The sequence below is a fragment of the Martes martes genome (assembly GCF_963455335.1).
Source record: "Martes martes genome assembly, chromosome: 6".
NCBI lineage: Eukaryota > Metazoa > Chordata > Mammalia > Carnivora > Mustelidae > Martes > Martes martes.
Genome location: NC_137893.1, coordinates 20,891,782 through 20,907,646, shown reverse-complemented (window position 1 = coordinate 20,907,646; position 15,865 = coordinate 20,891,782). Strand labels below are relative to the sequence as shown.

The following is a 15,865-nucleotide window of genomic DNA, read 5'->3' as shown; positions in this document are numbered from 1 at the left end:
GTGTATGTGTGAGTGTAAGGGTGTATGGGAGGGGCAAGGAGGAGGGAGGGAGGGAGGGAAGGAGGGACGACGGCGTGTGAGAGACACACAAACAGCTTGATCAACCCACTGGATCAGTAGTAGTGCTATTACTATCACTACTACTATGACTATACAGCTATCAGCTCAGCATTTGCTGTGTATTAAGTGCTTTACAGACATTCCCAGGAAAGCCATCCAACAATTCTGTGATGTAGATAACTATTATTATCCCTGTTGTCGGAGGAGGGAAGGAAGGCTCAGAGAGGTTAAGAAACTTGTCCAGAGTTTGTAGCTAATTAGCAGCGATGCTAAGATTCACACCAAGATCATCAGATTTCATGTGTCGTGCTCTTAACCAAACCAGAGAGAGAGAAAGAGATGTGTGTGCGCGTGTACACACGCGTGTAGGAAAGTGGGGTCTGGCTATCCAGAACGATGTGAAGCTAAGTGCCGCCAGGAGAAGTGGAAAGGAGTGACGAACACCAACAGCTTCTTCTCTGATCTTCCCAACCATCTGAAAGGTGACCAATACCAACCCTCGTCCAAGGGTGAGAAACCTGAGGCTCCCAGAGGTGAGAGATTCTGCAAAGTCCATGAGCAGGAAGTGGCAGAGCCAGGATTTGAACCCAGACCTCCTAGCTCCAAAGCTCCTGTGCTTCCCATTACCCCGAAGACAATCTCACTGTGTGCAGGGGGTGCTGGTGTAGCAAACCATCCTCATGGTATTTGATGCCCAGAGAGAGCTGTGCCCGGTGCCCAGGGCGCAGGAGAGCACGCCTGGGAAGAGTGTGCAGACGTGACAGTGATTTGGGCTGTTTTCACTGCCGTAAATAGATATCTGTTAAACACCTACTAGGTGCTCTGTGCTGATCTTCAGGCCAAATGCTCTAGAGAAGCAGTGAGACTAGGTCCGCAGACACTTGGGAGAATTGCTCCAACAGTGCATGTGTGTGTGCTCGCGCACGCGCATGCACAACCATCAGGGGCACTGCTGAGAATGCCCACCAGACGCCCAGCTGGCAAAAGGAAAAGCGACAGAGGTGGCCTGGAGGCAGGGGCAGTTCTCAGCAGAAAAGGCAAGTGCAAGAAAAAGGAAAGTCTGCTGGCATCTCTGGTGGGCTGTGTCAGGTTGGAGGGGCCCTCTGGGCAGGCCGGTAACACAGAGCCGTGACTGCCCAGACAAACTGACTGCCCAAACGGAGCTGCCCAGAAAATCATCAATGAGTTTTGTTTTTTTCTCTTTGAAAAGGCTGATTCTTCTTTACTGATTAGCTGGCTTTTTTTCCTTTTTTTAACATTTCGTTTTTAGGTAAGAAAGATACTTTTCAAGGACAATATGCATCAAACACAAAAACTTCAGGTCGTAGGAATGGTTTTTATATTCCACAGCCCTCAAAGAGCTTTTACAGATGGCTCATGTAGTCCTGAACTAATTATGTGAAGTAATTATTTTCATGTCTCCATTTCCCAGATGCTAAAACTGAGGCTCACAAAGGTCAAGTGATTTGTAAGTGATACAGTTAGTTTGAACCCAGGCCTTCGAACTTTGAATCCTAGGCTCCGCAGTCTCACTGGTCCCGTCCACAGCCTGGAGGGAGGTACACCACCAGCAAATAACAGAGTAACCCTGTATTAGACCTTTAAAGATATGCCCACAAAGTCCGTGGGCAGTATCTACAAATGCTAATGAGGTCTGTAGGACTAATGGTTCTATTTATTTATTTATTTTTCCAAAGATTATTTATTCATTTATTTGAGAGAGAGAGAGAAAGAGAGAGAGAGAGAGAGCGCACGCGCGCGCGTGCACACGCACAAGCAGGGGGAGGGGCAGAAGGAGATGAAGAAGCAGACTCCCCGCTGAGCAGGAGCCCTATGCGGGACCAGGGGATCATGCCCTGAGCCAAAGGCAGATGCTTAACTGACTGAGCCACCCAGTCTCAGTTTTTTAAAAACTTTTTAAAAGATTTATGTATTTATGTGAGAGAGAGAGCGAGCATGACTGGAAGGGGGGGGGAAGGAGAGGGAGAGAGACTCTCAAGCAGACTCTGTGCTGAGCCTCGAGGCCCACACCAGGCTCCATCTCATGAACTTGAGGTGATGACTTGAGGGGAAACCGAGAGTTGGACGTTTAACCTGCCACCCAGGGTCCCCTAATGGTTCTATTCCTGGGATTATCCAAGAGATAGGAGGACATCTGTCTACCACCACGGCAGCCTAATTCATAATGGCCCCAAACAGAAAGGCCAGTGGAAGAGAGAAGCGATGCATTTGTAGAATGGAACATGGCTCAGCCATGAAAGGGAAAGAACCGATTCCTGCAGTGACAAGGATGAGGCCCAGAGACACGACGGTGGGGAAGCCAGACACGGGGGAGTGAGACTCTGGGACTGGTGTTTATGAAGTTCCACTGCCAGCAGAAGGATCTCTGCTGACGGGGGGGGGGGGGGACGACAGTGGCTGCCTGCTCGGGCGCTACCGGCTGGACGGGGCTGGCGGTGGACTTCTGGGGGTGCTGGCAGTGCTCTGTGTCTTCATCCGCAGGTGGTTGCGGAGGCAAACCAATGTGCAAAAACTTACTGAGTGGGACATTTCAGATTTACTCATCTTATTGTATGTATGTTATGGCTAAATAAAAAATAAGGTCCACAAAAGCAAGTTGTTCTTATCCACAAGCCAAGTCTATCCGAACTTGTTAGGTTTAAATCCAGGACTAGGCAGTGCTGGGCTTCCTGAAAGCTTATGAAGAAGAACATGGAGCCAATCAAGAATTCTCCCCGTTTCCTGTGTGTTTGTGTGAGCTCTGAAGGAACTGGCGGTTGGAGGGGCTGGGAGTCTTAGAGAGAAAGGCCTGGTGATAGCCGCCCCTGCTGGTGGTTATGGGAGGAGGTGAGGTGTGGATGTGTGAGGACAGACAGACAGACAGACAGCAGAGCCTCGGGGTGCCCAAGGCACGGGCAGGGCTGGGGCCGTCTCTGCTGATGCTGGGGTAGGGAGGTAGCTGAGGGTGGACCTCAGGAGAAGGTGCAAGTCGGGGGGAGAGGCCAGCATAAGTGGCGAGGCAGGGAGTGGAGGGAGGTGCTGGGAGGTGAGCACCGTGGCCGCAGCACCCGGCGAGGGCTTGGATACTGCACTGGGACGTACCACCACAACCACCTCAAGTTCAGCAAACCCAAAGCCAAACTCACCCTCTTCCTCTGAAAATGAGCTCTTCTTCCCGGACTCCCTCATTTCTGTTGCTGGCAAGTCCGTTCTCATGACACGTGCATTTGACTACGTGGACATTATCTTTGCTTCCTCTCTCCCTTTCCAGCACAGTGTTTGAGCCTTTCCATTGGGTCTAGAGTCCATTCTTGCACGTGTTTATTCCCCAAGGACTGTCTTGTACAGGATGACAACAGGAGCATTTATTTACCACCTGCCACGTTCTGGGCACTGTGCTAAGCACTTTACATGTATTGTTTTTTGTTATCTTGGCAAAAATTAAAGCACGAAGCAGGTAAAATATATTTCCACCTTACAGAGAAGCAAACTGAGGCGTAGAAAAGCTCAATAACTTGGCCAAGGCCCCAGGCAATGGTTTTATGTGGCTTCGGCGCCGCTCCTGTGTGTCCCTCTGCATGCTTGCAGACTTCCCCAAGTGCAATCTCAGGCTTCCTGAGATCTGTGACTCCTAGCAAAGTCCCTTTCCCAGACAAGGCATTCAAATAATTAATGCTGGCATCACTCCGACATCCTGATTGGACAGAATTTAGCAATGTGTTTATGACTACAGAAGATCTGCTGTGACGGAGGGAGGCGTACAGGTACTAGAGAGCAATACCAAATAATTTTGAGTTGCCTCTAGAAGGCTGTTGGCAGAGGACCACCCTCACAGGCTCTGACCCTGGTCTTGACCTTCTCCCTGACACGGCTTCTGCTTATGGTCCAGTGGGGTAGGGGGTAGTAGGAGGAAAGGAATGCCGGAAGGGCTGTTTAACACATGTCCAAATTTCAATTCTACTTGTGCCCTGGGAAATATCACTGGATTCCCCCCCCCAGCAGGGGGTGGTGGTGACAGACATTTCAGTGTTCCCTTAGATGGGAAACCCACAGCCGTGTTGAAAAACAACTGTCCCCAAATACCTGTGTTTGGCCCTTGCTTCTCAATACTGCCCACACTTCCGTGATCAAGGTTGATCCTGGCCGTGGCCTGTGGGTATCATAAAACCCGACTTGAAAATATTAGCCAGCACATGGACCAGCTGTGTGGAGGAGCTGGTTAATCCCAGCAGGAACGTTAGCACGCGGCTCGCATGCCATCTGCAGAGCACACGAGATGATACACACCGACCGGGCCCTTTCTGCCTCGTAAAGAGGCCAGGGCAGGCCAGGCCCTTGGGAGGAATTTTATAAACAGCTGGGTTGTCCCAGAGCTGGAAAATAAAGCTCTTTCAAACTCCCTCACACATGCACATCAGAAACTCCCCCTTAAAGACTTTCCCAGAAAATAAAGGGAAAAGGGGACTCACAACTAATCTGAGTTTTTAGTTTTTGTTTCTTGCAATGACTGTCTTGATGAGAGGCGGTCAGTACAGCTGACGAGAGCAGAAGCAACAGTGCTGGCCGTACCTGGACTCAAATCCTGCCTCGGCCCTCTTCCTAGCTGTGACTATAAGTTACTTGACCCCTGAGTCTATTTCTATCAGTTCCCTCCACACTCTTCACAGTGACCCTCTCAGGTTGGCTCTCGGTGGGTATCCTGTAAATGCCCCAGCTCCTTCCTCTCCCTCTCCTGCAGGAGACCATTTCTTTTATTCTCTTTGCAAATCCTGGAGCCCCACGGCCTTTGTTTTCCCCCAAGTTCAGTTCTCCACATCATTTACTTCTCCTTACTTATCTCCAGTGTTTTGCACAGATATTTGTGAAAGAGAAGAGAGAAGCAAAAAGAGTTTTAAGAGGGATGGGTGGGGCTCTCTCTTTGGAAGTTAAGCAAAGGAAACACTGTACAAAGTGTATGAAGCTGATCCTTCAAAAAGTGTCAGGACAGCAGGTGGGGCAGTGATGGTGGGGGTGAGGAAGCCACCAGAAGGGGGATGGGGACAGCCAGTGGGAGACGAGGATTGGATGTGATGGCCAGGGCCGAGGGTGGCCAATGTGGCCCCGCTCCACAGAAGCATGCCGTCAGGGAAACCGGTGAGGGGCTCTCACATGCCTTCCCCTCCGGTGCCAGGCACCCAGGGCCACAGCCAGAGGACCCCACTCCACGAACTAAACCTCTAGCCCTGTCCGCAGTGCCTCTGTCCACATCCTGGGTTTCTGCCCTGCAACCTTCTGGATGGTTCAAGGCCAGAATTTGTTACCACAAATTCTGTAGAGTCCAGAGTCTGGGAGAAGGGGAGGGACAAATCCTGGACGGCCCCATCTGACACCAGGACTCTACTCGTGCACACAAGGATGCTTTCACGACCATCTGCTGAGACCGACGCCAATCTCACCCCATCCCGAATCAAATATTCACATCTCCAAACCTTCACCTGCTCCCCCTCCTCTGGGTCTCTGGGTTGGGACGTGATGGGTTTGCCGCGGGGTGAACTCTCTTTTTAGGGCCAGGTCTCAGGTCCTCTCAACTCGCCTTGACTCAAAATCACATCCACACTTCTCTCTGGACGACCAGCGCCAACCGCAGCTGCCCGTGTGCCTTTGATTAGGGAAATGGCCTGCCATCTGGATCCGCAGTAGCGTGTGTGTGTGTGTATGTGTGCGCGCGCGCGTGCGTGTGCGGGCATGCTGGCGGTGTGGGCATTTGGCTCCAGGACAGGAACTGCGAAGTGTTGGGAACATTCAAATAGCTGAGCTGTCTGACCAACATGTGATTGAGCATTTGGACGGTATCTGCACTAGCCAGGGTCTTCGTTTAACCATTTCCCCCATCACTCGAGACTGCTGAGAATGATGAGGGAAGAATAGGCATGAAATGAAAGAATTTAAGAAGAAAGAAAGGATCAGAATTCCAGGGTGGCCCTCCTAAAACCCAGTAGAAAGCATTGCCCTGTAATATGTCCTCATCACCGCTCAGCCCTGCTCAGAAGGCCTAGGCGTGCTTATGAGCAGCAGCCACGACCCCCCCGCCCCCGCCCACCTCCTTCAGATGCGAGCATTACGTTCTACAGGAGAAGCATACATTCGACTGGCACGCTTAATTCCACACACCTACCTGCTGACCGCTGTGCACAGATCCAGGACGGTAGAAAATAATCCTGGGAATTCCCTCCCTGGCACTGGGTGCTCTCAAAGCAGCCAAAAAGCTCCCCGATGGAGTGGCTGCTGGTTTGGGATGTGTTTGACCTACAGTCTGATTTCTAGAAATCTCTGGGAGAGAGAGAATGGAGGCAGATGATCTAGAGGGGCTGGGCTGCTTAGGGGACACTGCTATTTTCTATCCTTCTTCTAGGTCCCTTTTCTGCTCTCTCCTGGCTCTGGACCCAGCTGGACTCACCAGTGGGCTCCTCTGAGCTCGGGCTTCCCGCCAGGTTGGGCAGGACATCTGGAGGAGGCCCAAAGAGTGAGCTTGGGTACAAATCCGCGGATCCATGCCTGGCCTTTCTCTGCCAAATGTGGCCTCCTGTTCTTAGCTCTGGTGGCGGTTCCCTCCCCACTGCCCTCTGGCCTCTGGTCCGCTGGGTGGCTGTTACTTACTAGCTCTAGGATCTCACACTATGCCATGTTGGTTTTCCTAACTCTGCCCATGCCTTTATGAATAACTCCTTTATTAAATTCTCCAGTGAGCGTGTTTCTGTGTTCTGCTGAGACTTCGATGGAATGGCGAGCTATTATCTGACTTATCTTTTGGCCTTCCACAGCCCTCGTTCCCCAAAAGTAAAGCGTCCCAGGCCTGGATGTGAGGAGGGCAGCACGAGCCAGGAAGACCACCTTGGTGGACACTCATTCGCCAGAAAGCAACATCTTGTCTGTCTGTTGAACCCATTACAGTCTCCCACCTGCAGAGCTATCAGATTCCTGCCAGATCAAGAAGAAAAACCTCAGCCGAAGAATATTTTCTGGAGGAAGGGCAGGGAAGGAGAGAGGAAGGACCATGCAGTAAGTAACTGTCCCCGAGGATGTGATCACAAGTTATCCTATGGAAACGCCCACCTTGTCTTGCTGTGTACTCGTTGTCTTCGATCAATCTGGCCAATCCAAAGTCAGCAATCTTGCATATGAGTCCATTCCCGACTAGAATGTTTGCTGATCGCAGATCCCTGTGGATGTAATTCATGCGCTCGATGTAAGCCATTCCTGCAGCAACCTGCAGGGACCAGGGAACAGGACACATGTCACACCATGACTCGATGCACCTACACGGCGCTAAACCTGAGGCAGGGGTCAAAGGGCCACGAGGCCTACCTGTGCTGCCATATCCACAAGGTTTGGTAATTTCAGAGCTCTTCCTTCCCCATCTTTTAAGAAATCAAGTAGACTTCCTGTGAACAAAATATAAAATCATTTCAATTTCTTCTGAAAGATAAAAATGTCTGACAAAGGGCGATACTTGGTTTTCTCGTTAGAAGGAATGAGGTGATTGAATGAATAATGCTGTCAATGAAGAGAAGATTTATACAAAAAAAAAAAGGAGGGTAGGAAAAAACTGTGCATTGAGAGGCAGCAGTTTTATCTTTCAGAAACAAACAATGGTGACTCCATTTCTAAGGACAACAAAGGTTTGATAAAAACCACAATACATGGAATACAGTTCCTTTAATGTCATAAAGAAGGACACGTGGGTACACGTGGGGAGCTGCACCATTTCAGCCTCATCCCCCAGCAGTCCCACACGGAGGAGGGACATAGGGAAGATGCTGCCCAGCCCTGTGGTTCCCGAAGTGTGGTTCTGGGACCAGCGGGATAGCACCCCTTGGGGAATTTGTTAGAGATGCAAACTCTTGGGTTCTACCCAAGATTCAGAATCAGAAACGCTGAAAGCTGGGCCCAGAAACCTGCAGTGTAAGAAGCCCCCTGAGTGATTCTGACACATGGCAAAGTTTGAGACTCACTGGCCTCGCTTATTTACAGATTTTACATCAAGGAAAGAATATCTGAGGAACACAGAGTGGGGCAGGTAGCTCCCCCTGCTAGTTCGGGGCCGTTCAGGAGCTCAGGACCAACACCAGGGCTGAAACAATCATGGGCAGAGGCTGGAGGCTCACAATGCTCATTCGTGATTGCTTCCGTGCTTTAATCACAAAGTTATTTACCAAATAACCCTGGACACAAAGGACAAAGCGTTTGCCAGGTAAAAAAGAATTCCACATATATTGAAAAAGAAAGTATGTGGAAAGGAAAAATTACACTGGTGTCCTCTGATGTGCAATGCATTGCCTTTTAAGGTTATTTCTTGTTTGCTTTATCTATTTTTCCAAAACAAAGTGATCTTTGGCCTTATCCCTGGCAATAATGCTTTGATTAGAAAGACAGAGAGGGAATGAGAATAAAATGTGCTCTTTGGGACGCCTGGGCAGCACAGTCAGTTGAGAGTCCAGCTCTTGGCTTCAGCTCAGGTCATGACCTCGGGGTCTTGAGACTGAGCCCTGCATCAGGCTCTGCGCTCAGCGTGGAGTCTCCTGACACTCTCTCTCCCCTTCTCCCTCAGCCCCTCCCACTTGAACTCTCTCTCTCTAAAATACGTAAATAAATCTTAAAAAAAAAAAATGTGCTCTTTAAAAGCAAGCCTTTCTTCATCTGATGTTTAAGAAGCATGCTGGAAAAACAAAGCTGCTGAGAAGATGGAGACTAAACTGAGCCCAGAGACCTGTGTCTGATATTAACTGTTCAGCCCTGAAAAAGAAAATTTAGCCCATGGCATTCGAAGTGATAGCAAATGATCATAGCCTCCCACGGCATCCCTGATATTAAAAATGAATGCTTTCATTATGGCCGGGAGCTAGGACTCCTGACATGTGCAGCGTGCAGAAGGTGTTGCACTTCATAAGCATGTGGGGGGCAAACTCAAGGTCATGGTCTGTTTTAAAAAATGTTTTCATTAATGAGCACACAATTTGTGCTTCACTGATGGGAATGCTTGACTCATGAAGAAACTAGGGAAAAAGCAAGCAGGCACCGCCACTGCCCTCCCCAGAACAACCCCTGTGGGTCAACTGTGAGGTAGGTCCCAACCTTTGTTCATGTACTCGGTGACAATGTAGATAGGCTCCTCAGACACCACGGCGTAGAGCTGGACCAGCTTGTCGTGTTTCAACTTCTTCATGATCTGTGCCTCCTCAAGGAATGACTCCGGGGACATTGTGCCTGGTTTAAGTGTCTTTATGGCTACTTTTGTGTTTCCGTTCCAGGTACCTGCACACATCCCACAATATTAAGTTAAATCCAAGATCCTCTTTTGATGGGGGGAAAAAAAAAGATTTTAAATCAATAGCTACTTGCATAAAGTTAGAGTTTAACTTAGAAGAACTTAGTATCTTTTTTTGTTGAATGAGGAAAATCAAATGTAAGGACTCTGTCAAATATTTCAAAAGGAAAAATGTGTTTCCTTATGGCTATATTACGGTTTATAATTCTTGCAACTTTTTTCTTATTTTGATACATGCTGCTTTCCTGTTCTGTAATCACCCATTTGACTACAAATTGGTACCAAAAGCTCTGGACACTTCTTTACAAGGACGAAAGTCCGAAGGTTAGAACAGGCCCAGCCATCCCATAGCTATCCCTTAGGTAGTAGAGTGAGCATGGAAGAAACTAGATTAAGTTCCATTTTATGAAGTGTGCCATTAAAAAAACAAACAAACCATGGCAACACATTGAGGATGTCTGGAGATTACCTCCAGACTTTCAACTGTCTTCAGTGGATGGGCTACTTGACCGAGTCCTTGAACAGCTGATACAGAAGTAAGATTACAAGTATGCTGATGAGCATTGGCAAGAAGCTCGCAGTCTACTTGCCCCATACTTCAACCAGGTAAGGAAAATTCCTCAGGTTTACTGATGGTCTGCCACAAGAACAATAGCTTCTATCAGTTTAGAGTGGAAAAATCAAACAGCAGCTAAGAGGGAACAGAAATATTTAGGCATAACATGTTAAAATCAGGTAGGTACAGAGACAGGCCTGGTTTATGATCATTGGTTGCCTCATCTGTAAAATATAGGAATGGAACTGGATTATCTTTTGAAATCTCTTTCAGCCCCAAATGTAAGAAAAAATAATGCAAGTTCAATGTGTATTCCGCTATTAGCCCTAGGACTTTGACTTATATCTCTAAGGGAAACAGAAAAATCTGTGAAGTTAGAGTACGCCTTTTCTATTTAGAAAAGTGGTTTAAATTAAAATTTTTATATAATAAAATTTTTATATTGAATATAATTGGTTTTAGAATTAAAAAATTCAGTGAACTTTTGTCACCCTGTTCAAGACATGGTTCATATAATTACAGCATGCAGCCTACAAAAATCTAAGTTATGAAAGAACAGTGGCTTAAAGAAGAGTTCATTCAAATCTTATAAAACATCTGACCACTAAACGTAAATGGAAAATCTGACAATCTGTCAGTGGTCTTTCTTATTTGGGGTCTGTTAGCATCCCAAAATTTTAAATAGAGATTTTCTTCTCTAATAACAACCCAGTTAGTCTCACTGGCATTCCTTCCTGATCCTGAACTAGCATAACATGATGTTTTACGTTCAGTGGGAAACAGATTCTTAATAGTATGGCATACTGATTTAAAGTTGATAATTATAAAGTTTGATAATAAATTTTTGTATAATGTCTGATTCTTCCTGACTGCGTAATTGATTGAATTAAAATCCTTGGCATCCACAACTTCAATTACAAACTGGGCAGATGAGGGAGAGGAAGGCCATATAAAGATACTTATACACACTTATTGTACAGTATCTTACGCGTACACACACAAATGTGTATGTCTGAGCGTCCATCTCTAACCTCACTGCTGTACCTACATCTGTGTAACACTTGGTCCTTGCCAGGCTCTGTTCCAAGTGCTTTCACTGTGTTAAATCTTTTAATGCTGACCACCCTAAACACCGACAGGTACATGTGGCAACAGATACCTACCTGTATTGTTTTTAATTGAATCTAAGAAAGAAAGAAGGAGGAGTCCATAAACACCAACATCTGTCTCACTGACAAATGTGTTTGGGTGGGGCCAAATTTATGGATTTTCTCTAAGCAAAGGAGCAACAGGGCCCAAAGGGTGTTATGAAAGCAGTGGGAGGGGCCCCGTGCAGTCAGCCTGATCAACGACATGACAACCAAATTAAGGGAAGTAGGAGTGTCTACTGAGCATCTCCTATACACGAGGACTCTAAGTGCATTGTCCTGTGTAATCCTCAATCTTAAGAAGTAGGTATCATTCCAATTTTACAGATGAGGGAACAAAGGCACAAAGAGGTTAAATTAGCCCCTTGCTCATGGTTAATCAGCTAGTAAGGATTCAAACCCAGGCCTACTGAGCAAAAAAGGCCATGGTCTTTCCTATAGTAACCATCTGTAGTATCTTACCTTCCCAGGTCTTAGGAAGAGGAAACAATGGACTCTTATTGTACTGGTTTCTTTCTTGTTCTGTGTGTGCCTGCCTTCATTAACTATATGAAGAAGGATAGAAAAGTGTAGCAGTTTTGCCACATTCTCAAAATCTGAATGTCCGTGCCTGTCTAGCTAGCCAGGTTACATGTCTTGGTCCCAATGACTGTGTGGATGTTTTTGCCCCAAAAGGTCTTTTAAATTGGCTTTGAGATGCATCCAAAATGAAATGTGCCCTCTGCCTTACCAAGCCACACTTCAGCGAAACACCCCTGACCCAGCTTCTTCTCCAGAAACAATGAATCACGTGCAACTTCCCAAGCATCTTTAGCCAATCCAGAAGTTTGTGGGGTACAACTCGATGCAATCCCAGTTAAGTTAAAACACAAACCATCAGCTTTCTCTACAGGAAAGGGAATTAATAAAGAAAACACAGTCCTTATAATCCATAATTATGCATGCACTAGGAAAGATGGAAGGTGACTTGCCCTGTGGGGTGACACTGCACTGGGCAAACATTTGCACTTGAAAATGAAAGGCAAGGCATTTGTGCAGGCTGGAACATGCCTTATACTATTTTCTGGCTTATGAGTCAAAACTCATATCATAGCAAAATTTGAGCCAACTGCCAATCTTGATGGCTATCTCTCTTTTGGAAATTCCGGAATTCTGAAATTCAAATCAAAGGCATGGTCCCCCACTATTAGTAATTTAAACCTTCTTCCAGGCCATAAAGTCTTCATTTTTCACCTTCCATCTTGGATGTTTGGGATTTCCCAAACGAGAGAGCTAGTAATAGAATAATTGAGTCTCAGCATACCCATCCATACTTCCCCAAACTGCCCATTTCCCAGTCTCTTGATCAACTGTAGGGATTCGCGAGGGATTTCCCAGACATCTTTGGTTTTGACAGACAGATCGGTAAGCCTTGGCATCCCTTTGTGACAGGGAACTACTAGGCGGCAGCAGAGACCTGCGGCTCTTTCTGATGGAGCGGGGACAGCAGCAGGAGAGGGAGAGAAAAGCAGAACATGTGAAACAACACTTAGAATCACACAAACCCAGCGAGCGCACGGCATTGCTCAAAACAGTGCTACGTCAGCAGAGAACTGCACGCATCTTGGAAGATTAGACACCAGACATTGAAACATGTTCACCGGAGGTAGGACAGAGGACATTGTAGGTGTGGACTGCTCTGTGCCTCCGGGTATAATATAGGCTATGTACATATACAGGTACAGGTACGGCTGTTTTGGTTTCTATACTCACTAAGGAAGAAAAATGTTTTCTGCCCAGTATGCTAATATCATGTCTCTGGAATCCTGAAAATACTTCCATTGATTTCAAAGGGTACATCTGGACTACAGAACTGTCTGTACACGACTGTCCCCTCCCTCTGTATGTCAAGGGCTTAGGGACCTTCTTTGCTATGAATATACTTAAAATTGTAACTTTGGTACGGGATCTTTCCATAGAATGTTAGACTATTATACACTAGTAAGACTAGAGATTATACCTGGCAGGGGAAGAAAGAGGTCACATTTCTCTAGGATTTCTCAGGCTTTTTAACTGACTCGATTCTACCAATCAGATACTCTTGCTTCTTTGATATTTCCCATTAAAACAAATCTTTATAACAGTCCCTAATATATAATTTAGAAATCTGGTTTCAAAACAGAAAGAAAGGAAACTGAAATCTGCAGAAACTCAAGGATGTAAAAGGATTCTATTTCCTACGAAAAAGACAAAGGAAAAAAATGATCACTTATGGGTTATTTGGAATTTTCTTCTCTCTTTTCTTTCCTTCTTTCTTCTTCTTCTCTCTCTCTCTCTCTCTTTTTTTTTTTTTTTTATAAAGAATATACCTTTTAGAATCTGGCAGTGGTGAGGGGAAGAAATTGCTTGAATGCCAAGTGAAACATCTGTCAGGTAAGGGAAGGTAACAAACACGAGGAATCAGGGCAGTGACAAAGGCTGTAGAGAGCTTGGCTTGTGAGGTGGACAGAGCCCCACACCCACCTGGAGGCCCCCTCAGACCCAGGGAAATCATACGTAGGGTTGTTGTCTTTTCTCTGGGAACCAGCTCTAAGTTACTTTTTACTCCTTTCTTTGTGGTGGGATCAGGTTCTGAGATGTTTAGGCAGGAAATTATTTATGTGTCAGTATTTCAAAGGCACTTTATTGTGTGGGAGAGGGAAAGAGGGAAGAGGAAAAGCCAATATAAAAACAAATCTAACTTGAGATGGATTTTTTTTGAGATTAAAAAACGTCTATTGCTCTTCATATCCCTTCTCTCCTTCCAGCTTTATGATGTTATTAAGGTGCCCTTTCCAACACAATATTTTCAAATGATCCAAACCCCGGGGATCCTGCTGATGTCTGGCTGTAATGAAATATATTTCAGCATCTGAAAAAATCCTTACACACGCAGGCATTTTGGGTATGTTGTTTAAGCTCAGGGAGATATTCTGCTTCATTTCTACTACATGTTTCATTAGAACCCACATAAAGTAAAGCTACCCAATGTTCTAATCAACGAGTAACTCCAAGTGTTGTTAATTTTTTCACTTTTTCATTAGTACCCAGGATCAATTGAGAGGTGTTTCTTACTGTCATTTTCAAAAGATTGCTTTTCTTGGTGCTAAAGTGACACACACATTTTTTAAAATGAATGTGCACAGAGCAATAGTTGAGATCAAGTCGTGTACTATTTTGTGGTGGTGTTATTGTCTTGAAGAGCAATATAAAATGTGTCTATGTGTGTATGCATATATATGAGTGTATATATACATATATACACGCATACACATCACAAAAATACTACTGGGTTTAAGGGGACATAGCTCTCTATCTGTATATATGTATCTATATAAAAAACCACCTGTGTATGTTACATAGTGGGAGGCTCTTGCTAATCTTGCAACAAAAGTGGTCATTTTGATACTTATGTATAAGACCACATCCTCTACTAAAATGTACAGACTGCACACCTAAATACCTAGTAAGTGTACATCTCTAGGAACAACACACTAGCAGTGACATCGGGGGTTAGGACAGCGACTACTCTACTGACTGTTCCGAAGTTTCGTTCAAGAGCTGTAACTGAGCTATGTGTGTGGGTCACACAGTCTACATCTCGTTAGGAAACAGCAGCACTGGTGGAGAAATAGAACATGATAAGTGGATTGCAAAATTCCTCTGGTCATGGGAATGAAAAGCATGTGCAGCCACTCCTGTGAGTGCTGAGTGTGAACTGGGGGACCCCCGACAGGAGCCCCCTGTGAGTTCCCTCCCAGACACTGCTCCCTCTCCTGTCACAGTTTCCGATTCCAGACTCCAGAGGAACAGGAAAAGACAACGGCTTTTATAATTTAACTTACTGCTTTGTCCTTGGGAACTAGAATGTTACAGTCTTTTGACAAACGTATACATATGGAACTAATAATAACTCTGGTAGAACCTATTCAGCCACGCCCCACCTTGTGCAGCTGGCGAACCGTCACTGCTGACCTCGTATATGCTTGTACCCACCCCCCCAACACACACCCCCTCCCTTCACCTACCCATCCCCTCCAGGGTACCAGGGGTTACTAGTTAGTTAGAATCAGGGTTACCTGAGTAATGTTGTACAAGCTGCTGAAGTGTTTCAAACTGGGCCCGGGTGGTTATATAGTATCCACCATTGTCAAGTTTGCGAATTTTATAATGTTTGACGTGGTCTCCTTTCATGTCGTCCCAGTCTCGGATTGACAGTGAATAGGCACCTGGTAAAAACGCACATAGCATCAGCAGCTCCGATCATTTTGCGGGCTCGTTTGTTTTCTGGGTCTCGTTTACTTGAGTATTCTGATCAACAATTATGAAGAGGACGCACACGCACACGTGCATGTGTACGTGCGCACACGCATGTGCACACACACACTTCCACTCAGCGGAAGAAAACGCCTCTTTACTGCAAGTGTCAGGAGAGAGTAGCAATTCAGTGATTTTATCCTTGAGAATGAAAGCCCACCTGGGCTTTTCCTACAACACTCTCTTGCCTAATAGGGTACAGCCCCAACTCCCCCGGGGGGGAAGATGAAGAGAAGAGAAACACAGCCCAGCCGGCTGGGGTGGCTCTCCTCATCATTCTTGTCCATGGAGTGTCGCAGAGGCAGAGGCAGTGTGAGTTAAACAGGTGTAAGGACTGTGTCTCTAGAAGGAAGCCTCCAGTTCCTTCTTCACAACCCTGTCTCAGGAGCAGACCCCCCATGTCTGGTAGATGGAGCTGGAAGTCCTGCTTTCCCTCCGCCCAGCTTCTCCTGGGCTCTCACG

At 46.3% G+C, this 15,865-nt stretch overlaps 1 protein-coding gene across 8 annotated transcripts in view; it reads right to left on the bottom strand.

The window, feature by feature from the left end:
• FYN (FYN proto-oncogene, Src family tyrosine kinase) overlaps positions 1 to 15,865 on the bottom strand; it is a gene marked incomplete at its 3' end in the record, with an annotated part of 210,397 nt that overhangs the window by 26,036 nt on the left and 168,496 nt on the right. For 6 of the 8 annotated variants that reach the window (XM_080806912.1, XM_080806911.1, XM_080806918.1 and 3 more), the window contains 5 exons: positions 15,166 to 15,315; positions 12,372 to 12,536; positions 9,172 to 9,351; positions 7,405 to 7,481; positions 7,153 to 7,306 (listed from right to left, as the gene is read on the bottom strand). In XM_080806912.1, coding sequence (XP_080663038.1) covers positions 7,153 to 7,306; positions 7,405 to 7,481; positions 9,172 to 9,351; positions 12,372 to 12,536; positions 15,166 to 15,315 — 726 coding nt within the window. Of the gene's footprint in view, positions 1 to 7,152; positions 7,307 to 7,404; positions 7,482 to 9,171; positions 9,352 to 11,798; positions 11,955 to 12,371; positions 12,537 to 15,165; positions 15,316 to 15,865 lie in introns of all 8 variants that reach the window. The other 2 variants (XM_080806916.1, XM_080806917.1) reach the window with 1 other exon arrangement.